The 23698-nt window shown below is 50.2% G+C and overlaps 1 protein-coding gene across 3 annotated transcripts in view; it reads right to left on the bottom strand.

Moving 5' to 3' along the window:
* Positions 1-23698, bottom strand: part of GMPR (guanosine monophosphate reductase) — a 51688-nt gene that overhangs the window by 23147 nt on the left and 4843 nt on the right. For all 3 annotated transcript variants that reach the window (XR_009263553.1, XM_058736068.1, XM_058736067.1), the window contains exons 2-6: positions 20225-20344; positions 17473-17556; positions 14419-14592; positions 4401-4482; positions 767-873 (exon numbers count right to left, since the gene is read on the bottom strand). Coding sequence is in view for 2 of the 3 variants with exons in the window: in XM_058736068.1 (XP_058592051.1) it covers positions 767-873; positions 4401-4482; positions 14419-14592; positions 17473-17556; positions 20225-20344 (567 nt within the window). In the remaining variant the exon portion in view is untranslated. The remainder of the gene's footprint in view (positions 1-766; positions 874-4400; positions 4483-14418; positions 14593-17472; positions 17557-20224; positions 20345-23698) is intronic.

Genomic DNA, 23698 nt, shown 5'->3' on the forward strand with positions numbered 1-23698 from the left:
CCACGCCGCAGTCCTTCCGGGAGCTTCCTGGAAGAGCTGCTAGATCACGCTCCCTGCCTCCCCTCACCCCTTCCCGTCTTTTCTGAGCCCACGGAAATGTAACCTCTGCCCCCACCAAGCCACTGCATCGGCCCTCACTCCGGTGACCTGTCACTGGCAGCATTTCACAGCACTGCAGGTGGGACTAGCTAACATGAAGTCGTCCTGGAGGAGGGTGCGTCCCTAATCCAACACGACTGGAGTCCTCCCACAAAGGGGAAACGTGGACACACGCACGCACGCACACGGGGTACACGCCACGGGAACACGAGGCTGTGGTGCCACCAGCCGAGAAACCACTAGAAGCTCCAGGGGCCGGGAACAGAGGCTCCCCCACGGCCCTCGTGACCCCGCAGATACCTCGATCTCAGACCTCTGGCCTCCCCAACGGGGAGACGGGGAGTTTGACTCTCGTTTGATCCACCCAGGTTGGGGTGCTTTGTGGCCAACTAATTTGCGGCCCCCTCGTTCTCTCAAAGCTCCCCGCGTAGCCCCCATCCTGCTGCCTACGGCCTTGAGTTGGTAGTGACTAATGTGCCTGGGGAGCAGGGCCTGGGTCTCCGCCAGATGTCACCGCTGTGACCAAGGTGCCCGGCTCACTGCCAAGCCCACGGGATGCCAAGTGGGTGAAGGGCCAAGGAGCAGGGACCTCCCCGAAGCCCCGAGGTGTTCCCACGTCCACCCCCCCCCCCCCCCCCCCCCCCCCCCCGCCCCGCCGGGCACTTACGGAGATGATGTGCCCCTTCAGGCCGTGGGCGGAGTCCGCACACTCGATCACGGCACTCAGTTGGGGGTAGCCCACCCCGGTCTTGGTGCGAGTGGTACACACAGAGCCTGGATGGTGGGAGAAGCGGGGCCCAAAGAGAGACGGTTAAGAACGAGCCTCCAACTCCGGCAGTGCCGGCGGGGAGGGGGTGGGGGTGAACTTTCTTTCCGTGGAGGCGGGGCGGGTGGTTAGAACCACACCATCTGGCCTCGTCCCTTCCGGTCCTCACCGCCGTCAACTGCGGCTGCCCGGGACGCCCTCTCCCCACACCCTGTCGCTGTCACTCACCTGTGCCATCACCCCCACCGCATGGCCACACAGACCGTCCCTGTGTACGCTCCGTCCGTCCCTTCCCACGTCCCTCACTTCCCCTCGCAGCCACAGTATACCTCCAGGGACCCCTCGGTCTCCTCCCATGGCCTCTCTACCTGCAATGTTGGTCAATCTCTAACTTCTCCGAGCCTCACAGCCTCGCCTACGAAATCGGCAGCCTGAGGGTGCAATGGGGATGCCACGGGGCCCGCGGGGCTAGCAGGCAGCCCTGGAGAAGAGGGAGCCGCACCCACCCCATTCCTGCACCCTCTCCCACCCAGGTCTGTCGACCGGCCCCGGCCTCTTGGGCTCCGCGATGGCCCACCCTGTCCAGAGCCCCCGTCCAGCCTGGGCTGTGGGGTCCGCTTCCGTGTCAGGAAGCCTCCTGAAGCCCTCTGCCCCCTTTGACCTCTGCCCTCTGCCTTTCCCACGGTCAACCCCAGTCCTGGCTGACCGGTCAGCCGGGTATTATCCAGCTACGTCCAGGCCGAGTCATGCCAAGAGCACCACCATCTCAAGCACACGTACCCCTGCTCAAGTCCCGTCCCTCCCTCCCAACAACTTAGCACCCCCTACACCCCAAGATCGCCCGGACTGAACTCCCGAATGTCCACCTGCCGCCCTCCCCTGCCACCTCTCCGTCCCTCCTGCTCCCCACACGGCGGCCACGCCGGCCTTCCAGCCTCTCCGGCAGAACGAGTTTCTCCCCACCTCGGGGATCCTCTGTACTCGATGTTCCCTCTGTCCAGCACTCCCTGTGAACCAAGCCCCCGGTCCTGCCAGCCCTTCTCATCTTTCAGGCTTCATCTTAAATGTCACCACCTCAGGGGAGTTGTTGTTCTGACAGGGCACTCGCTTCACAAGAAGCATTTACATAATGATTTGTGTAAGAATGCAGGGGATCTGTTTTCTCTGCTGGACGGTAAGCTCCATGGACATTCGTTGTTGCAGATCCAGCGCTGAGAACAGAGCCTTGTACATAGCAAGGGGGCTATAAATAGTCGCCGAAAGAATGCGTGAACTTCAGATAGATGAGTCACCCGCATGCTTCACAGCTCAGTGGACGGGGCTTGAACTCCACTGCTGTCACGCTTGGGGACAAGGTGCCTAGAACGCCTTCCTCCTGTCTTGACTCTCCACCACCACCAGTGCCTTCATGCACGCCCCCCCCCCCCAAATCTCTCCCGGCATCCTCAAGGACAGGATCAGACAGAGAACTGTGTTTATACTTCCAGGACTGGATTCAGCAAGAAAACCAGAGGCGCGGGGGGTCCCCCTTTCCTCCTGCACCCATCCAGCCGCAGGGCAGAATACATCCCTTGACGTCTATCCTTACAACAGGTGCTGCCGCAATCCCACAGCCAGTGAGCTCGTCTCCCCACCAGGCACACGCTGCCCCAGCTACCAGCCCTGCATTGTGCAAGGCAGAATTCATTTCATAATTTCTGCTTCATAACTGGCTTCTCGCCTTCTCTCCCGCTCCACTGCTAGATCCTTGCAGGAAGGCAGGGACGTGCTGCAGGGGCCCAGAGCTCCGCCCATGTGAGAGACCTACAGAGGGTAGGCCGATCACCTTTCTTGGAAATGGCCATCAAACAAGGCGTGGGAATGGTCTTGATTAATGCTCAGGTCAAAAGGAGAAGCTGGATACATGTTTCTCCTCCCAGGTACAGGGCCAGGGTGCTCATTGTTAATGCTGTCATTCGCTTAGAGAAAACCCAGTGTTTTTACGCTAAAGAATTCACGAAATTGAACAATCATCTGCAACGAATTTAAAGAAGCCATTCTGGAAAAGCTCCCTACTCTGTTCAGAGAGTCCTTTCTGCTTTTATAGACAGCCCTGCCAGGGCTGGGAGGGCGGGGAGGGCGGCCCACACAGGGATAACGGAAAGACAATAAATCTTCTGGGGAAACAGCATGTATACACAGAGGATGTGCATGAAGGAAGCAAGTGTAGCTGAACGCTCAAGATTACATCAAAAAAGGCTCTTTGAGAGCCGAGTGGACTTCTCACACACCTTCATATCCTGGACAGCACCTGCCCAGCACAATGGCGGCTAGCACACATCCGGGAATACGTACTTCTGATTAAGCAGGTGACTGGTGAGTGCCCTGGGCTACTGGGACCCAATTCTATCATTAGCCCAGTCTATGACATCCTAAGTGGGGAGCTCCTTATAAGTAAGAACTGGGTCTTATCCTCTCCTTGACTTTTCAATGGCCAACACTCAGTAAAGACCAAAGGTGCTTTCCTCTTGCTCAGAAGACGTTGTTAATTGGCTTGTGTGGCACCATCAAATGTTGACCATTTTCCTGTACGTTAAACACTCAAGTTCTTTGATGAGCCTACGAGACTCTTCATACACATCCTGTTCCCGCAAGGCTGTAACTGTGCCAAGTCACAACCCAACGATGTCTTCTGTGAGTTCCCACACTCTTCTCGCATTGCTTTATGGTTTGTTTCCTTTTTGGGTAGTGTTTGTTTGAATGGGTGATATTTTTAAAAAAATCTTTGCTATTTTTTATTCCCAGCTGAAAATGTATATCTTCTTTCTTTCTCTCCAATGTTAGTGTTTGTTTAGGAAGGGATGTGCAAGGAAGAATATGAAAACATGAAAGTTCATGTTCATGCATAGCCAAAGGGGAAGGTGAACACCAACTGGCCCCAAGAGAAAATGGCGCCACCCAATAGAAGGACAGAAAGGCTCTGCCTTGTTCCTCCACTCAAGATGCCAATGGGTGGTTCTAGGAGAAAATGCCTAAGAGAATATGGGCAAAATCCAAAATGCATTATGTATCAGGTGAGGAGCCGGGAGTAGTAACTGGCCGGGCCATGGGTCAAGTTCAAATGTGGCCTCAGAGCTGCATGCCTACTATGTGCAAGGTCTGGAGTCCCTCAGACCTTCATATAAACTGGAGGCGTTCATGTCCATTAACCGTCCCCATGATTCTTCACCCCCTCACCTTCCTCCTCAAGGAATATAGGATCATTAACGAAATCTGCATCCTCTTCTTCCGCGTTAACACTCTGAAACCAGGACCTCACGTTCAACCCACATCCCGGCTCCTTCGGGACGTTCCCCGGTGGCAGCCCAGTGACATTTCCTACAAGACCTTCTGGAAGCTCAACTTCCAAAGGTGGTGGGATACTTCCAGAAGCAATGTGCTTCGCCCTTGTGGCGGGGTCACCCACGGGCTCCCTTCTGGCCATCTCCAGTGTCCCCAAGCCCCCCATCCCAGTGCCCTGCACACAGCCTCTGCTGGCCTTCCCAGCAAGCCTTACCTGGTCCGACGCCCACTTTGATTATGTCTGCTCCAGAAAGAATAAGCTCTTCCACCATCTCCCCTGTCACCACGTTCCCGGCCTGAGACAGAAAAGCACACAGCCCGCAGTCACAAGCTACTCCTGGTGATACAAAGATGCGCGAAAGAAGAACCCCGTACCTGGCCACACAGCTGCGCATGCCCCGAAGCCACAACGCCGCCTGGGGCCCCAAAGAGGGGGGGAGGGGAAACAATGGACTCAATTCCTGATTCTAGATGAAATCTCAAGTCGGCGGGAAGGGATGTTCCCCGGGTTCCCTTCTCTACTGACTAGGAACACAGACTCTCAACACGTCATACCACATTTGGGTTTGCTAACAGCAGGAGAAGGTACGCAAGCTGTCACGTTAGAACCACAAAAGACCCGAGATGATCCAGGTCAGAGCTTCTGAACGTGCCCAGGGTGGACAAAACAAAATCTCACGGAGAACCCAAATGCATAAAATAAGCAAGGAAAGGCTCTTTCAGATGGTCATAATATTTGCTGTTGGGAATAACATGTTTTGGAGACTATAAAAACCCCTGAAGGACCTTTAAGGAACTCTAGGGGCTCAGGCTTAGGAAACCCCGCGATCGTCTCACCGGCTTACGGATGGGAAAACGCCTGGGGGTCCGCCCCAAGGCCGGTGCTTCCCACCCGGATATGAAAGGGCAGATGAGACTTTAGTGACCACAGGCCTGGGGCATGCTCCGACTTCACATGAGGCCGCGGCCCCCAGAATAAACATGCACACCAGGACACGGCGGAAGCCAGAAACCAGAAAGATGCATCTGGTTTGGACACTGTACAAGTTCTTTCACCGCAGGAGCCTGGGAGCACGAAAATAGCCCTTTTCATTACGACTCACTGCCCTGCGGATTCTTCAGCTGGTACACAGGATACTTGGCAAGATGCCTGACTGAATTTTCACAACTGTACAAAGTCTTATTTTGGGAAATGCATCCCCACTCATGTTACTCTTTTTTTTTTTTTTTTTTTTTTTTTTTTTTTGCTTTGAAGCCCCGTTTCTTTTCAGTGAATTCATTCCCGGCAGTAGGGAGGGGGGGCGGGGAGCAGGTTTTCTTTTTTTAACCTAGACAGAGTGACTTTTAACTCTGTATAAAATATCTTGGAAAGGTTAATGAGGAAGGCTCAAAGCTGCTCTAATCCAACAACATCTGACAATGGAAAACGCTGGATGCTCCAGAAACAGGACCAGAGCATTGAGAATACCAGGTACAATAAGGGGGTGGGGGGCATTGCACGTCACTGAGGGACAGAACCAGGTTCCCACAGACAACTGGGGAAAGGGATCTTCTGGAAACAAGAGATAGATTAATGTTCACGCTTGTCCCCAAATCCAGCTTCCGACGGATTTAAGAGTTAAATTATAAGTGGAATCCTCCCAGATTTAGAATGCCTTGAATACCTGTAACAAGCATAAAAGTGAAAGATACATGTGTACCTACAGACACACACATTGCATACAATCGACAAAACTAAGAGGCGAATAACATAGCAGAGAAAAATAATACCTGTATGCATGACAAAGGGTGAACTAACATTATAAAACCTCTCCCAAATCTTCAAAAAAAAAAAAAAAAAGAAATGCTAACAGCTCACAGAAGAACTGCCAAAGGACATTATTTATAAAATAAATAAATAAATACATTAAAGTGGCCAATAAACACAGGGAAAGTGCTCACTCTCACAAAGAATCCAATTTAGATTCAGATGCCAGTGAGGTACTACCTTTCACTTAAAATATCAACGAAAAAAAAAATATCAACGACTATAAACATTAAATACTGGGGCGCCTGGGTGGCTCAGTCGGTTGAGCGCCGACTTCGGCTCAGGTCACGATCTCGCGGTCCGTGGGTTCGAGCCCCGCATCGGGCCCCTGTGCTGACAGCTCAGAGCCCGGAGCCCGGAGCCAGTTTCAATTCTGTGTCTCCCTCTCTCTGACCCTCCCCCATTCATGCTCTGTCTCTCTGTCTCAAAAATAAATAAACGTTAAAAAAAAAAAAAAAAAACCAACATTAAATACTAAGGAGGAAACAGATACCATCTGTCTCTGCTGGTGCAATGTCTACTTTAGTACAAGTTTTCCCGGAAAGCAATTGTCCATATAGAACAAATGCAAAACTACATACATCCTCTGATCTGGTAAGTGTACTCCCAAAATTCTCTCCCAAGGGAGTAATCATAGCTGACGTCAAAGATTTAACGACAAGGATGCATATTATTTATTTGTAACAGTACAAAACTGCAAATCTACTACCCAAAATGGGAATAGTTCAACAACCTGGTGTTTTCCCACCTACGTGATGTTTTTAAGGTTGGTTAGATGGCATTGGAAAATGCTTAACCGATTTCGGTATAACGTTAGGGGGAAGAGAAGGAAATAGTAAGATCTCAATTTTGTTAAAATCAACAGGGGCCCCTGGGTGGCTCAGTCAGTTAAGCGTCCGACTCTTGGTTTTGGCTCAGGTCATGATCTCATGGTTTGTGGGTTCAAGCCCCACATCGGGCTCTGTGCAAACAGCATGGAGCCTCCTTGGGATTCTCTCTCTCTCTCTCTCTCTCTCTGCCCCTCCTCTGCTCACGCTCACCCTCTCAAAATAAATAAATAACCATAAAAAACATACTGAAAAAAAATAAACTTAAAAAAAAAAAGGACAGGTGAGTTTCCACTTGCAGGTGCCAAAAGCTGGCCCATCAAATTGGAAACCAAGAACGGCAAAACTAAGGGAAAAAGGAGAAAGGCAAAATCAGAAATGAAAATGACAACAAGGCACACTCTAGCCCAGGAATGGCCGCAGTGCCCACCCAGGAAGCTGTGCACAGGGGTGACTCAGGGGTGATGCGGGGATGATGCAGGGGTGTGGCGCGGGCCAGGGTGATTAGCGAGGGTCCAGCCCACCGCCTACATGCCACAGATAGCGTGACTGGACATGGCTGCATCCACAGCACATGTTCATCTCCTGGCACACAAGACAAAGCACAGGTTCCGGACCTTCCGGGGGGGGGGGGGGGGGCCAAACCAGGCAGGCCATTGCCGCCAGGCACCTCTCTCCTAGGGGAGGCTGAGCACGTCCAGGACCCCAACCCTGCTCTGCCAGCAACCACCGTCCCTCCGGGTCAAGGAGAAGCATGGGGGCCCAGAGAAAAGCCTGCAAAAAGCAACAAGATTAGAGAGGTCCTCGGGCAAAAACCCAAACCAAGACTGTTTTGCCCTAATGTTTCCAGCTTCCCTGCAGACCCAGAGACCTAAGGCAGCATGAGTTCAGAAAGACCTGGGGTAGACTAGGGCCCCACACTTACCGAGTAACCAAGTAGTAACTCTGAGTTTCCCTTTATCCTGCTATGAAGCGGGACTAACCACACCCACTTGGTGCTGTCACGATAAGGTTTACAAAGAAAGTTCTATTCAATTCCTAGACAGAGCCCAGCTCTCAGTTGGTGCTCAGTAAAATGTTGGTCCCTCCACTTAAGAATGGTTTCTTAAAATAAATAAATAAATAAACAAACAAACAAATAAAATAAATTAAAATAAAATACATTAAAATAAAATACATTAAAATAAAATAAAATAAAATAAATTAAAATAAAATACATTAAAATAAAATAAAATAAATTAAAATAAAATACATTAAAATAAAATAAATAAAATAAATTAAAATAAAATTAAAATAAAATAAAATAAATTAAAATAAAATAAAATAAAATAAATTAAAATAAAATAAAATAAATTAAAATAAAATACATTAAAATTAAATAAATTAAAATAAAATTGGGGTGCCTGGGTGGCTCAGTCGGTTGAGCCTCCGACTTCAACTCAGGTCATGATCTCGCGGTGCGTGAGTTCGAGCCCCGCTTCGCGCTCTGGGCTGACGGCTCAGAGCCTGGAGCCTGCTTCCCATTCTGTGTCTCCCTCTCTCTCTGCCCCTCCCCCGTTCATGCTCTGTCTCTGTCTCAAAAATAAATAAACATTAAAAAAAAATTAAAAAAAAAAAAATAAATAAATAAAATAAAATAAAATAAAATAAAATAAAATAAAATAATGGCTTCTGTTTTGGGGTGCCTGGATGGCTCAGTCGGTTGAGTGTCCGACTCTTGACTTGCGCTCAGGTCATGATCTCAACAGTCATGAAATCGAGCCCTGTGTCAGGCTCTGCACTGACAGCCTGAAGCCTATTTGGGACTCTCTCTTTCTCCTCCTCCTCTATGCGCGATCTCTCCCTCTCTCTCTCTCTCTCTCTCTCTCAAAAATAAATAACATTAAAAAAAAAAAGAATGGTTTCTGTATATTGTTACTTTTTAAGACTTCAATGTGGTCAAATGTACGTAACCTAAAATACTGTTTTTAGCTATTTTTAATTTTAGCTATTTTTAAGCAGACAATTCAGTGGCACTGAATACATTCACACTGCTGTGCAGACATCACCACCATCTGTTCCTACAACTTTTCATCATCCCAAACTGAAGATGTATACCTACTAGGCAGTAACTTTTCAGGGCACCTGGGTGGCTCGGTCGGTCAAGCGTCCGACTTCGGCTCAGGTCATGATCTCACGGTTCGTGAGTTCGAGCCCCACGTCGGGCTCTGTGCTGACAGCTCGGAGCCTGGAACCTGCTTCCGGTTCTGGGTCTCCCTCTCTCTCTGCCCCTCCCCACTCTCGTGCTCGCTCTCTCAAAAATAAACGTTAAAAAAGTTTTTGAAATAAATAAAACAATAGCTTCTCTGCCCAGTTTTGACTGGCTCTTCTGAGGCCCTCTGCCAAGAAAAGTCCTGTCTCTAGGAGGAGATAAGGCAGGGGCCTGCAAAGAGCCGTAGGCCAGGTTTGGCCCATGGGGCCACGGCCTGCCAACTTCCCATAGAAGGTGATGGAATGCTGATGCCAGTACCTTCTCCCAAGCACGCGCACGTGTCTCTACACCTACCCGTGGAAGCAGGAATAGGAGACACTACCAAGGCAATAGCCATCTTTCACGGCACATTAAGCCGAGTTTGCTATGGGGCTCTCAGGCGTCACCTGGATCCGAGGCCCTGCGTGGGCTTCCGCCACAGTTCCGGAAAGACGGCGAAAACAAGACATCCAGGCAACTCGGCCTGAGAGGTTATGGTCCGTCAGCCATGACCACTTCCCGCGCTTCAACGAGTAAGGCTGCCCACGGCTGACAACCGGCAGGGAATTCTACGGAGCGTCCGCCTCTTCGGGAAGAGGGACAGCTCAGGAGGTGACCGTTGAGTGCCACCGCAAGAATGCAGACAGGTAACTGGGCCACTGGCCATGCACAGAAACGAGGAGGCTGCGCCCACGGCTACCTGGGCACCGGTCAACGGTGGCTAACGTGGCATTGTCCCGGGGCGTGCAGCTAGGTCTCCAGTCTACTCTGAACGGGTCAGGTGTCACAGACCTACCTCCTCCGGACAAAGTCAGAAAGAGGCACCAGCACAAAAGCATTTTTCAGCGGGCTTGGTTTCCGGCGGGCAGTGTGGTACAACCAGAAGATCTCAGGTCCCGGAGGCAGGCCGCTTGGCTCTGGACCCCGGGCTCACCTCGCGCTGGCTGTGAGATCCTCAGAAAGTTCCCTAAGCTCTCTGAAATGGAGTTTCACATCAGTAAGAGCAGGTGCTCGTAACCATGCTCCAAGATTTGACAGGATTCCAAGAGCAGGGTCTCATCCACACTCAGTGCCTTTTTCTACAGCACCCGGTAGGCATCATTCTCTTTCCTCTCTGGAAGCCACCAGGCAAATAAATGGCTCTAGGACTCACCACACCGTTCTAACAGCCAGCACTTCTACAGGACCCTTCTCTGCCAAAGTGTTCTAAAAATCCCTGCTTTTTCCCTCCTTACAAGTGGCAGGGAGTGCCTTAGCTGAAAGGCAAGGAAAATGGGTGTGCACATAAATCCGGAATGCACAGGAAACAGGGAGCAACAGATAAGCCTTTGCTCTGAATGCACACATCCTGAACTGCCAGCTGCTACCAAGACCCCTTCTTTTCTTTTTTTTTTCGTATCTTTATTTATTTTGAGAGAGGGAGAGTGCAAGCAGGGGAGGGGCAGAGAGAGAGAGAGAGAGAGAGAGGGAGAGAGAATCCCAAGCAGGCTCTGTGCTGTGAGCACAAAGCCTGACGTGGGGCTCGATCTCACAAAGGGTGAGATCATGACCTGAGCTGAAATCAAGAGTCAGACCCTTAACCGACTGAGCCGTCCAGGCGCCCCTACCAAGACCATTTCTTCTTCGTTTCTTTTTTAATCTTTGTTTTGAGAGAGAGAGAGCACAAGCAGGGGAGGGGCAGAGAGAGAGGCAGAGAGAATTCCAAACAGGCTCCGTGCTATGAGTGCACAGCCCAACACGGGGCTCGCTCTCATGAAGTGTCGTGACCTGAGCTGAAGTCAAGAGTCGGACACTTAACCAACCGAGCCACCCAGGCACCCCTACCAAGACCGTTTCTGAGTACCTCTTCTGTTCACCGCATTGGAACGATCATAATGACGCTCAGCATCTATATTATAGACCCTTCAGTTCCAAAACCTTGGACAAATGGTAATGCATCCAAAAGCCATGAGAGAAATTACACTTCCCCAAACCAAGGGTGTTAAGAGTCCTGGAGGTTTCCAAATGAATGGCAGATTTCAAGGGTCAGTGCGAGCAAAGAAGGCCTTAGAAATAACCGTCTACCTTGCCAACGTCCCCCGTTCATTGCTGGGGAAACCAACAAGAACAATAAAAACACATCCCAGAGCCAACCGGCAGATGCTAAAGGGGCACTTGCTTGTGGCGGGTGCCCACAGGGCCGTGGGAACTCTGCGCCAGTCTCTCCCCCCTAGCCTCATCCCCATAGCAACCCTGGGGCTCTGTACTCATGACACTGCCCCTTGCCTTGTATTAGCAGCCTCCCTCCTCCTGCACGGCCCCTGTCCCCTTGTCTGCAACCCTGAGGGCTGGAACACGGTCTCTCTGGGCTCTACAGCAGGCAGCTTGCCTCAGCTGTCGGCAGGGCCAGCTGTGAGCGAAAGCTCATAGCCCACTGGAGCACAGGATAGAAAGCTCTCGGGCTCCAACTGATTTATTTATTTTTTTAATGTTTATTTATTTTCGACAGAGAGAGAGAGACAGAGACAGAGTGCGGGCAGGGGAGGGGCAGAGAGAGAGAGAGAGAGAGAGAGGGAGACACAGAATCTGAAGGAGGCTCCAGGCTCCGAACCACCAACACAGAGCCCGACATGGGGCTCGAACTCAAGAACCTTGAGATCTTGAGCTGAGCCGAAGTCGGACACTTAACTGACCGAGCCACCCAGGAGCCCCCAACTGATTTCTGCAATCACTTATCCTTTTGAAAGAAGGGGCACATGTTTTCTCTGCCTTCTTAAAACAAAAACGAATAATCTTCCCATCCCACCTTCCGTTTTCTTCCCTATCAACCTTCCACGTCTACCTCAGTGCTCAGGGCATATGCCCCCCAACAGTCCTCACAACTGACAAACAACTGTGTGTGAACCCCACGCCGTGTGACCCCCTCCGTCATTCTCCGGCTGTTATTATCCTCGACCTCCTTTCTGTCGGTGCAGAAAATGAGACTCAGAAGGTCAGGTGACTTCCCCAGGGTGGCTGAGCTCCCACCAACTCCAGGGGCACTCAGTTAGCGATTCTCAGGGTGTTACAACCGGCGGCAAAGTAGAGCAAGGGGGAGGGGCAAGGGAGACGTGTGGGAGACAGAATTACGGATTTGTTCCAGCAGGAACAGCATACCTGCCCTGCCGCTTCCATAAAACCATGCGGCTGCGTCTCCATATGCTACGGAGCAAAAGACGACACAAGAGCCATGCGGGCAGGGTTACCGCTTACACAAGGGGCAAAACCAGGCACGATTAAACAGTGTTAAGAAGAGATCAATGGTGGTGAGACCAGAGACATACAAGGAAGGAAGAGATCACTAGAGTCCAGGGGGGCGGGGGCAACCCTCTTGGGTGGGAGTAGGGGCTTCTGGGCGTAGATACACTGGAAGGCTTGCTTAGGCTAGGACTATTTATGAAACACTCAGGTTCTAAGCACTTTTCTGTAGGTATGTCATATTTCACAATTTAAGGCAAGGATTACTAAAGAGAAAGAAAGGGGAACCACTGAGTCGCCTTACTAAATCCGTGTCATTTCTCATGCCTGACCCTTCGGAACTCTCCTGCCAGTGGAGGTGAAGGACGACGTCCCAGGTTTATCAGTCGCTTCTATCCCCAGCGCAACTGACACACTGGAGGTGACCTGGAAAGATCTGGAACGATCTAGACCACACCACCACCTCAAAGCAGAAACCTAAGGAATGCCTGATCTTCTTCTCTCCACAAGGAATGAACAAAGGTCTCCCCAACACATATTTGTCATGCTCTTTCTCCTGCCACGCAGGCAGTGTTTCACAGAATCTACATTTAATATCCCATACTGTTTAGGGCTACCAGGTCTCAGCTGAAGGGCTGGGGCTTCCGCAGTCCCGGGAGTCCAGCCTTCTACTCGCTCTTGCGTGAGCAAAAGTTACCACCGATGGCTGTCACCACAGAAGAGCCTCAGGACACCAGATATTAGACACCAACAGACCCGGCTTCAAACCCCAGCTTAGCTGTTCCACATTGGTATGACCTTGTGAAAACTCCAAGTGTATGAGCAGATCAGAGCCTAAGATTCCTCATCTGGGATACATCTGGGATAGCAGTTCCCACTCTTAAACAGAAGAGAAAGAACAGATGTGAACTTTCTAAAACCTACTAGGTATTCAATAAGCAGTATTACCGTTATGGAAGAAAGCAATGACACCACAGCACGATTAGGGAGGGTAAAATGAATTTTTCAGTCTCCCACCCAACTTCTCCTACTGTACTGCTAATCGACCTTGAGGCAACTCTTGATTATTTCTTCTCCTGTAATTGGAAAGCACGAAAATACACACTCAAAAATCCTTGTCAATTCTTAACAGATTTAACTCCACTAACAGAAATTATTCCTGGGTGCCAACTTCCTTACGATGCCGAGATACGAGGAGAAATAAAATTCAGAGTTTAAAACAACAGAGACACAGGGAAATTACCTAGTGGCCACTCTGTAATCATCATGTTACCTAAGACAGTAAAGACACACACAATTACGACACAGATTTTCCAAAAGCCCAATTTTAACTCAAGAGCCTCCGGTCCCTTTTTCGGTCAATCCACCTTTGCTGGCAACCACAAACACACTTTCTGACCAGCGAAGGTGCTCCTAATTAGGAAGGGACACAACAAAAGACAGGCAAAGTCAAGAATAAGGGTCGTAGACAAAGCAATACTCCAACTGGCTGGCTACTGTTCCCATGAGGCGCTTCAATTGCTCTGGTAGAATTTTCCACTGGAAAATTAGGAGAGGGGTACAGATGACCTAAAAAGGTTGCAACCTAACCCCAGGTTCATTGTTTTCATTTTTTTTTTTTTTTATGTTATTTAGAGAAAGAGAGTGAGAAAGAGAGAGCATGCCCACGCAAGCAAGGAAGGGGAGAGAGAGGAGGGACAGAGAGACTCTTAAGCAGGCTCCGAACTGTTAGTGTGGAGCCTGATGCGGGGCTCGAGCTCACGAACCACGAGATCACGGCCTGAGCTAAAATCAAGAGTCGGACGCTTCACCGACTGAGCCGCTCAGGCACCTCTCATTGTTCTCATTTTTTAAAAATAAACTCCTTAAGTAAAGAGGGTCACAGAGACCTTTGTTCAAGGGGCACACACGTTAAGAAACATTTGATTAACATTTAGCAGAGATAAAAAGCCAACACCCTGTAACGTTGATCTGGATTTTACTTTTTATGGGGAGCCAGTCTGCAGACCTTCCATCGCCGCTGCCTCTTCGTGAGGATTCTCCACTCGTCTTCACAAGAAAGCACCGACACAGCCCCCCCCCCCCCCCCGCCCCGCACACGGAGCAAGCCACTCTCTGCTCCCCCACCCGGAGAGCCCTCCACCATACCTACCATGATAGTGTGTTCTGGAAATCTGGCACGCACCAGCTTCACGAATTCCACAAAATGTTCTGAGTACCCATTGGCCACGTCCAGGCAGATAAACTTGACCTGTGGCACGGCTTCCAAGATGCTGCTCATCTTTTCCAGGTCGCTCTTCCCGCTGCCCGAACTCACGGCTACGTGCTGTGGGACACGTGAGAAGCGCAAGGCCTGAGGAGTAAGTAACATTCAAAGGCAGACCCTGGCCCCCACCCCCCCCCCCGCCCCTGCTGAGGACGGTGAAGTGACTCTTTGAGGTGTACCCAGGTCAAATACACACACGGCAGATCTGCTCAAGAAACACAACAGCAGGGGCGCCTGGGTGGCTCAGTCGGCTGGGCGTCCGACTTCGGCTCAGGTCATGATCTCCCGGTTGGTGAGTTCGAGCCCCACCTCAGGCTCTGTGCTGACCGCTCAGAGCCCGGAGCCTGCTTCGGATTCTGTGTCTCCCCGCTCTCTGCCCCTCCCCTGATCATGCTCAGTCTCTCCCTCTCAATAATGAATAAATGTTTCAAAAAAAAAAAAAAAAAAAAAAAGAAACACAACAGCAGAGGTAAGGGAGACTCGTGATCCATTCATTAGGTTAACTACACTTTGCTTGAGTTACCTTTCCCCCCATTAAAGTGCATATATCCTTAACTTTGAACCTCGGCCACAGAATCTTCCAGTAAGTACATTTTTTTTTAAATGTGTATTTTTGAGAGAGAAAGCGCCAGTGGGGGAGAAGCACAGAGAGAGGGGGGCAGAGGATCCAAAGCAGGCTCCGCGCCTACAGCAGAGAGCCTGATTCGGGGCTCAAACTCACGAACTGCGAGATCACGGTCTGAGCTGAGATCAAAGTCGGGCGCCCACCCTACTGAGCCACCCAGGCGCCCCTCCGGTAACTACATTTCTAATTATTCAGGAAACCTAGTCCTTGGCTTTTCCTTGGTTTCTTCAAGCCGTGTGGAACTCTGAACCGTGGAGCTGCTGGTGTGAACTCTCTTCTAGGAGATGAGGAGAAGCAGAAGACTAAGACGTGGCCAGTCAACACAGGCTTCCTCCTGCTAAAGCTGCGGCCGTCACTGAGCATCTTGTATAGCAAGCAGGAGGGAGGGGAAGGTGTCTCAAACTCCTCTGACAGAATTCCTTCCTCTCTCTTTTTCTCAAGTTTACATATTTATTCTTGGGGGGGGGGGGGGAGGGAGGGGCAGACAGATGAAGAGAGAGAATCCCAAGCAGGTTCTACACTGCCAGCCCAGAGCCCGACGTGGGGCTCGAACTCACAAACCATGAGATCACCTGAGCCGATGTTGGACACTTTCCCCACTGAGCCACCCAGGCGCCCCATCCTTCTTATTTTCATTTTTACTCCCAATACGATAATTTCACAACATGCAAGTCATAACCTACACAAAGACCTCCAAGACTCGGGGTTCCTATTAAAAGGGAAAAACATCCAAACGGTGCAAGAACCCATGAGCCTAAAATGATCCTTCCCAGCCGCACCTGTCCCTGTTCACATCTGGAGCCACCGCATGTCCCTTGGGGAACACCCTCTTCCCCAACCTCCACAGCACCGACGCTCTCCAACCCACCCCCCCTGCTCCTATGAAAATCTGCTCCTTGGGGAAAAAAAAAAAAATTTGTTTTTAGTCATTTATACCTTAGTGCCACTAAGCCATGGGATTGTGCCCGGAGTCGGCATCTCTCCTTTTATATTTTATGTCACTTCTCTAAAGCCAGAAGTCACAGATGGGGGACCTATCTGAATATCCTTTGTGGCTCCCCCCAAATCCCAACAATGTAGTGACAACCCAGATACTAAGCGTAAACAGCCCGGTCACTCGATACGTGTGTATTCTCGTTCTCTGCGTCGACACCCGTTTCCACTGCTCCCACTGACATTCTGACCAGCTCCGGCCCCATCCATCCCTCCCACGAGAGCAAGGCTACCTTTCCCATTTTCCCTTTCGTTGCTGTTAAAGTCTGGCAAGTGAAACTCAACATTGGTTCATTTGTCTCCGTGTCACCGAGCATTTGACATTTTTCCCCTTTTCAATTCGCCTTTTAATTTGGTGGGGGGGGGGCACGGAGGCAGAGTAGGAAGTCAAACGATCACAGTTGGTCACGAAGGTCAGGGTGCCAGCTTAGAACACGTTGCCAGAAACTCCCATACAGGAGTCAGAGGTATGACCAACAACAACAACAACAACAAAAATCATTGCTCTCCGAACTCCTTACAGAGAAGGGAAGAAGGTGGCACAATTATAATTCATTCAAACACAACGTGGGGAAAAAAAATGAAAAGATCTGGCAGCAAGCCAGAATTATTGTATCGCCCAAACCACCTTCTCGCGAACCCACATCTCCATGCAGCACAGCCGGGGACGGGAAAAAGAGAGCAGTGTAATAAGCTCAAAAGCAGCACCGTATGAAGTCATTTTCCAATCACACATGATCTGATCACAGGGGAGAGCGACTCCAATGCCAAGAGACTTCTCTGCTGGCACTGGCTCGGGATGTGCCGGGTGCCAAGTCAGGTGCGTTACATAATAATAGGGATTTTCCTTATTTTCAAACTGCCTTTTTTTTTTTTAATAACAGCTTTATTGAGATATAATTACACACCTCACAGCTCACCCCGTTAGAGAGTGCAGTCCAAGAGTTTCTGGCACATTCAGAGTCACGCATCCGCCCTCACGATTTTAAAACACGTGTCACCCCAGAACCTCGGTCGCTCCCACACGCTTTAGCCCTCACCCTCAAATTCCCGCCCCCCGCCCGCCTTAGGCAACCACCAAAATCTACTTTGTCTCTGTAGGCTGGCCTGGTTTGCCATTTCATGTAAACAGACACAGACTTTCGTGCCCGGCTTTTTCCCTCGGCGGAATGTTCTGGAGGTTCAGGGGCCCACTACGGCCTCTCCCCAGAGCTCTAAGGACTCCGCATGTCTGTCTGCAGGTCAAATCCTCTCGACTACCCTGAAGTCTGTCTCCCCACCCCCTGCAAGCAGTGGAATTTATAACCAGGGTGTAGTCTTACCGGCAGACATTCTGGGTGATTAGCAGCAAAGAGCTTCCATTCATCCAGGGCGTAGTGCTTATGAATTGCCGTAAACATGGAGTGCTAGGGAACAAAACAGCACCATCAGCGCAGGAGGTCAAATGAGTCAGCTCTCCTGCCTCCGTGTGGCAGGGGTGACCCCACAACACAGAAGCATCAGGCGTTCCTGATGTTCACGCCTGATTTGCTTTAAATATGCTAAGAGCCAAAAACAGACAAGGTGTGACCAGTGAAATCACAAAACCGCGTTTTCCATTCTAATCCGATGGGACAACACTGCCTTGCGGACTCAGGAGGCCCTGCCCGGAGGCCGGGGAGGGAGGGAAAGGGAAGAGTTCTCAGAACCCTGTCCAGACCCACCACCTGAGTCAGGCACAGAGCTGAGGACAGCAGCTGCCCTGCCCCTAAGGGTCGCCCGAGGGCCACCTGCTGCTTAAGCCAATCCAAAAGAACCTCAACTGACACCTGAAAGCTTTTCTTTGCGTTCATGATCTAAACATGTCTTGCTAAACACAGGCGGTTGTTGGTATTTTTGAGTGAGGGCGGGAAGGAGGAAATTCTGTAACTTACAATCCCCAATCTAGGACTATCAAGCCGATCCAACACCGACACTTTGCTCCCAAGCACTCTGCACACCATTTCGTGCCATTTACCCCCTCGAGCAACCTCATACAGTAATTCTGGCTTCGTGGACAGAAACGGAGCTTAAGGAATTTAACAGCTGCTTGGCCAAAGGGGGGCAAAGGCCCGAATCAAACGCCTATCTGACTGCAGAGTTCGGGTTCCTTCTCTGTCAGGACCCTCTCCTAACTTCCCTGGGTTGACTTCCCCATCTGCAATTTCCCATTCTAAAATTCCATGGCTTTATTAACTCACACTGTCTCAGTGGATCCTAGAAACAGAAAGCTCACAGTATCCACACATGGTTTCAGCATATGCTATTTCACTGTATTCTCAGCGTACCTTGTCTCAAGAATGGTGAGTCCTTCCTTCCTGTCAAAACGGGCAGGGCACAGCAGGCTCTATGTTCTTCAAGGACTAGTAATCTGATAATTAATCAGGATTACTCATTGCTCCCTGATCCCACCCACTTTTATACTAATACATAATTCATTAGTAGCAATGGCTGATCACAGAGCAGGGCAAGGAAAAGACAAGGAGGAAAAAAAAACCAAAAAACAAAAACAAATTCCTTTAGCAATGAATTCACTAGCCTCCGGGTCGAAACTCGGTGGGGGCTGAATAGAACTGATCACGGAATCAGATGGACCACCCCCGATTCCACTTTCCGAATTCATAATTTGTTTGAAAATCTTCCTTCTAATCACTGGCTAATAATGAATCCTAACACCTCCTGAGGTTTGGCTTGCTGCCCACAGCGAGAAGCTCTTTCAACTAATTGGATTTATCTTTTCCCTTGGCAGGCATTATCAATGGAAATAGACACACACACTCTGTGCACATCGGAAGCAAACATTTCACATCTCAGATGAATAAGGTGTGTTGCATCTCAGACGTAGCCGCGTGGGACAAAGGTCCTGCTCACAAATGGCTTTTCTTTTATTTTTCCCAAGGCCTGGCTACTAACTATTCCCCTTATAGGAGATGAGACTAGTTAACTGGCTAAACTGGACCTTGTGTGGTTAGGTCTGTTAGGTTGTTACCTGTCTGTGTGAGTTGGGAGGCAAATCCCTTATTTAGGAGTCAGTCTGGGTTTGAATCTTGGCTCTGTCTCTACCCGACTGGATGCCCTGAGCCAAGTGACCTCTCCTCTTCCTCTCTGCCTCAGTTTCCTCGTCAGGAAAAGGAACACACAGGGAGGAGCTGTCACAACATTACACACGTTGTATCCACTGGCTGGCACATCAGTGCCCCATAAACGTTTCGTACATAATTAGGTAATAAACGCTATTGCACAGACTGCATACAAAGGCGGGTCTGCCCTAATTTATTTTATTTTTGTAAATATTTACTTATTTTCGGGAGAGCACAAGCTGGGGAGGGGCAGAGGGAGAGGGGACAGAGGATCCTAAGCGGGCTCTGCGCTGACAGGCTGATAGCAGAGAGCCCCATGTGGGGCTTGAACTCATGAACTGTGAGATCGTGACCAGAGCCGAAGTCAAGACGCTCAACCAACTGAGCCACCCAGGTGCCCCCCGCCTTAATTTTAAAGGCAAGGTCACTCTTCTATAACACGACACTGGTCTCACTTGACAATATCTCTAGTTTCTAAAACTACCAGGAGCATTTTCAAGGAAGAAACGGGTGCAGACCTAAGCCATCTCCTTGAACGCCAAGTCCAGACTCTGTCTTCTTTTTTTTTTTTTTTTTTATTTATTTATTTATTTATTTATTTATTTTTGGGACAGAGAGAGACAGAGCATGAACGGGGGAGGGGCAGAGAGAGAGGGAGACACAGAATCGGAAGCAGGCTCCAGGCTCCGAGCCATCAGCCCAGAGCCTGACGCGGGGCTCGAACTCACGGACCGCGAGATCGTGACCCGGCTGAAGTCGGACGCTTAACCGACTGCGCCACCCAGGCGCCCCCAGACTCTGTCTTCTGACGGAAAAGAAAAGAAGTACCTCCCGGCAGCCATCAGACTCAGAACCGAACAGTTCGGCCACAGTAAATGATCTGGAATGTCTCACTTTTCTCCTCTTCTTTGTGTCTGAGTGAGTCCGGGCTGGGCTCCTGACCACTTGTCCAGGGTGAGCAGTAGAGTCATCCTACCTGTGACATCACTGCTGCCATCTCGAATGTCCCCACGGTGTCCATGTTGGCCACAATGATGGGGATCCCCGAGTAGGTCTGCTTCGAGTTCCGAAACGTGAAGGTACGCTCAAGATCCACCTAATTGGCAAAAAGGGAACCAGAAACGATGTGCTCTTCAAGTGATCCATGAAGAAGTTCTAGAGTTTGGAGCAAGGGCGAACAACAAAAAGCAAGTGCGTGTCCCTCGGTCCGTTGGTGTCTTAGGGGCTGAGCCACGTGCCCCCAAAACAGGAGGGCTCCTGAGGAGTCAGAGTAACAGATGGTCACCCAGGGACAAAGCCAACGCAGTACAAGGCACTGGTGGCCCGCCATCGATCCAAACCTCAGAATCGGAAGCTCTCTCCTTCAGCTTTACTCCCAACCCACTGCCTGCCACCTTCCGCCCCCAGCCCCATCCATCCTGGCCCTAAACACCCACGCGTATGCTACATTTCCCCACTTCCAGGCACCGGAGGGACCATTCCCCTTCTGGGAAAATCCGCTCCACCCTTCCCTGCCAGGCATGACTTTCCCTTTAATTCTCACCCACGGGGAGAAGCAGACACTCCAAATTCACCCGCAACGAGCTGCAAACCATGAATCCCTTAACCTGTCAACCTTCTCAGCTTGCTTTGTAATTCTGAGCATCCTTCAAAGAGCTGAGAGGAAGTACAGGGAGCCAGGTGTCTAAGCAAACACACACTTGTTCCTTTGACGCGCAAATGGTGGAGGGAGGGCCCTCCAATTCTCCTGTCACTCCAACTTCGGGGCGTCGTCGTGTCTAACCCAGCCCCAGCGGTCGGGGATCCAGGACAGGTAAACCAGGATGGTGGGAGCAGCCAAAGTCTGCTAGGCACGCGCCAAGAGCGAACAGAGTCAGAACCCCTTCTTTGTCCCAGGCAGATCCGAGACCTGCCTGCTCACAGGTTTATTCTTCACCCTTTTCCCGCCCCCCCTCTTACCACAGGAAGGTCACCCCCCGCCCCTGCAGGCTCCGCTGCCCAGGCTGGTTTCTGGCCGGGTTCAGCCAATGGAGAAACTGAGTGGGAAAGTGCAGGACCGTGCGGGACAAGGGAGGAGGGCCTGTATGCAGTCAGCGCCGTTCTCCCAGAATGCCTCGCCTCTGCCTCGGCCTGCGTAGCCTCGGTTCCAGCTGTCAGGGAGTGATCTCAGGAACATCACCTCCTCCCCTTCCGAAGCCCCTTTTCACTGTTGCCAATCCTTAGGGTGCCTCCACATCTCACGTGGCATCTCAGCTGAGTTCGGATATCTTGCATTATATTTCCTGTCGTACCTACTCAGCACTGTTTGCCCCCTGGGCTGGACCGTGAGGGACCCAGGATCATCCTGAAAGCAGGTGCTTCCCCAGGAGAACTGGCAGGAGACACACAGGGGTGGATCTCTGGTCTCTGAAGTAATTTCAACCTACATTAATCCTGGATAGATCACCAATAATATATACATATATGAATAGATCAGCCATTAATCATTGAATAGATCAGCAATAATCATTCCTTACCACTGTTGGTCTAGTTCCTTCTCTTTTCATTTGAGGCAACTTTTTTTTTAAGTTTACTCATTTACTGAGAGAGAGAGAGAGAGAGAGAGAGAGAGAGAGAGAACAAGTAGGGGAGGGGAAGAGAGAGGGGAGAGAGAATCCCAAGCAGGCTCTGCATTGTCAGCACAGAGTCCAGTGTGGGGCTCGAACTCACAAACCAGGAGATCGTGACCTGCGCTGAAACCAAGAGTCTGACGCTTAACCGCTTAACCGACGGAGCCCCCCAGGTGTCCGTCCCTAAGGCAACTTTCACTTTGCGATCAACATGTCAAAAAACACCATGGGACACGTCACTTGGCCTTTCGTGCTTGCTCTCTACACAGCTCCCAGAAGGCTTCCTGGGTGAATGGTGTCCTATGTCTGCACCGGCCTTAAACAGCAAAGCTGAGGGGAAATGAGACGCAGGAACTTCCTGACAGGTGAGGCAGCTTATGGCTTTCTCTACTTCCTTCATTATGACCCTTGGCTGGACTTCAGCGAAGCAAGTTAGATCTACATTCTGAGAGATAACCGAAGGGGTCTAATTAATTGCAACCCTCTGTGCTAAAGGCACTCCACCATTCTGGCTTGGCAGGCTTAAAATAATCTGAATTCCTTGGTCTCAAATCACTCATACTCCTCCCAAGACGCACGGGGAGGGCAGCCACACTCTGAACCCAGCTGAGCTCGCAGTGGGCTTTTCTCAGCACCCCAAAACCTAGCAGCAGTATGGAAAAAACAGAGCCCTCCTTGGAAAAAGATCAGCCTTGACGGTGAACTCCTGCCCTTATTTTTCGTCTTCCTATGGTAGATTCCATACAATCCTTAATTCTAAGAATGAGAAATAAAACTGTCTTCCCCAAGTAAAAATAAACTATTGGTAGTACATATGGGGAGTACAAAATAAAAAGCCTCTGCAGAGCGAAGGAAACAATCGACAAAACTAAAAGGCGACCTGGGAGTGGAAGAAGAGATTTGCAAGTGACATATTCGATAAAGGGTTAGTATCCAAAATCCATAAAGAACTTATACAACCCGACACCCAAACAATGAATAATCCAATTAAAAATGGGCGGAGCACGGCGGGAGGGGGGATGGGTTAAACAGGTGATGGGGGTTAAGAATGCACTTGCTATGATGAGCACCAGGTGACGTACGGGATTGTTGAATTACCGTATTGTACATCTGAAACTAATATTATGAATGTTTAAAATTTTTTTTAATGTTTATTTTATTTTTGAGAGAGAGAACTGTCAGCACAGAGCCCAAGGCAGGGCTCAAACTCACAAACCGCGAGACCATGACCTGAGCTGAAGTCAGGTGCTCAATCAAGCTACCCGGGCACCCCTAAATGATGTTTTAACTAATCTTCCCTGATCTTACCCACACAAACAAAAAGACACACCCCCCCCCCCAAAATACACCTGTTGTTCACCAAAAGAAATAGATATTTTAAATATTCCAGCCTCCTGGGAACAAAACTTGGTATTTAATCTGCCACAGCTGGTCAATGTACCAACTACAGCACCTCCAAATTCCCACTGTGCTAAGCCTGATTTGTAAGGGAACACAGAGTAATGAACTATCCCTCCCCCACCTCAAAAATGCATGTTTCTCCTGCCTTTAAACACACCTTCATCAAAGTCAGTCCCACAGCCCAACATTTGGGGGCCAAAAGCACGAATGGAGGGGCGCCCGGGTGGCTCCGTCGGTTAAGCGTCCGACTTCAGCTCAGGTCAGGTTCTTGTGGTTCGTGAGTTCGAGCCCCCCGTCGGGCTCCGTGCTGACAACTCAGAGCCTGGGGCCTGCTTCGGATTCTGTGTCTCCCTCTCTCTCTCCCCCTTCCCTGCTCATGCTCTGTGTCTCTCACTCTCAAAGATGAATAAACGTTAAAAAAAATTAAAAAAAAAAAAAAA

The sequence above is a fragment of the Neofelis nebulosa genome, chromosome 6 (assembly GCF_028018385.1).
Source record: "Neofelis nebulosa isolate mNeoNeb1 chromosome 6, mNeoNeb1.pri, whole genome shotgun sequence".
Taxonomy (NCBI): Eukaryota; Metazoa; Chordata; class Mammalia; order Carnivora; family Felidae; genus Neofelis; species Neofelis nebulosa.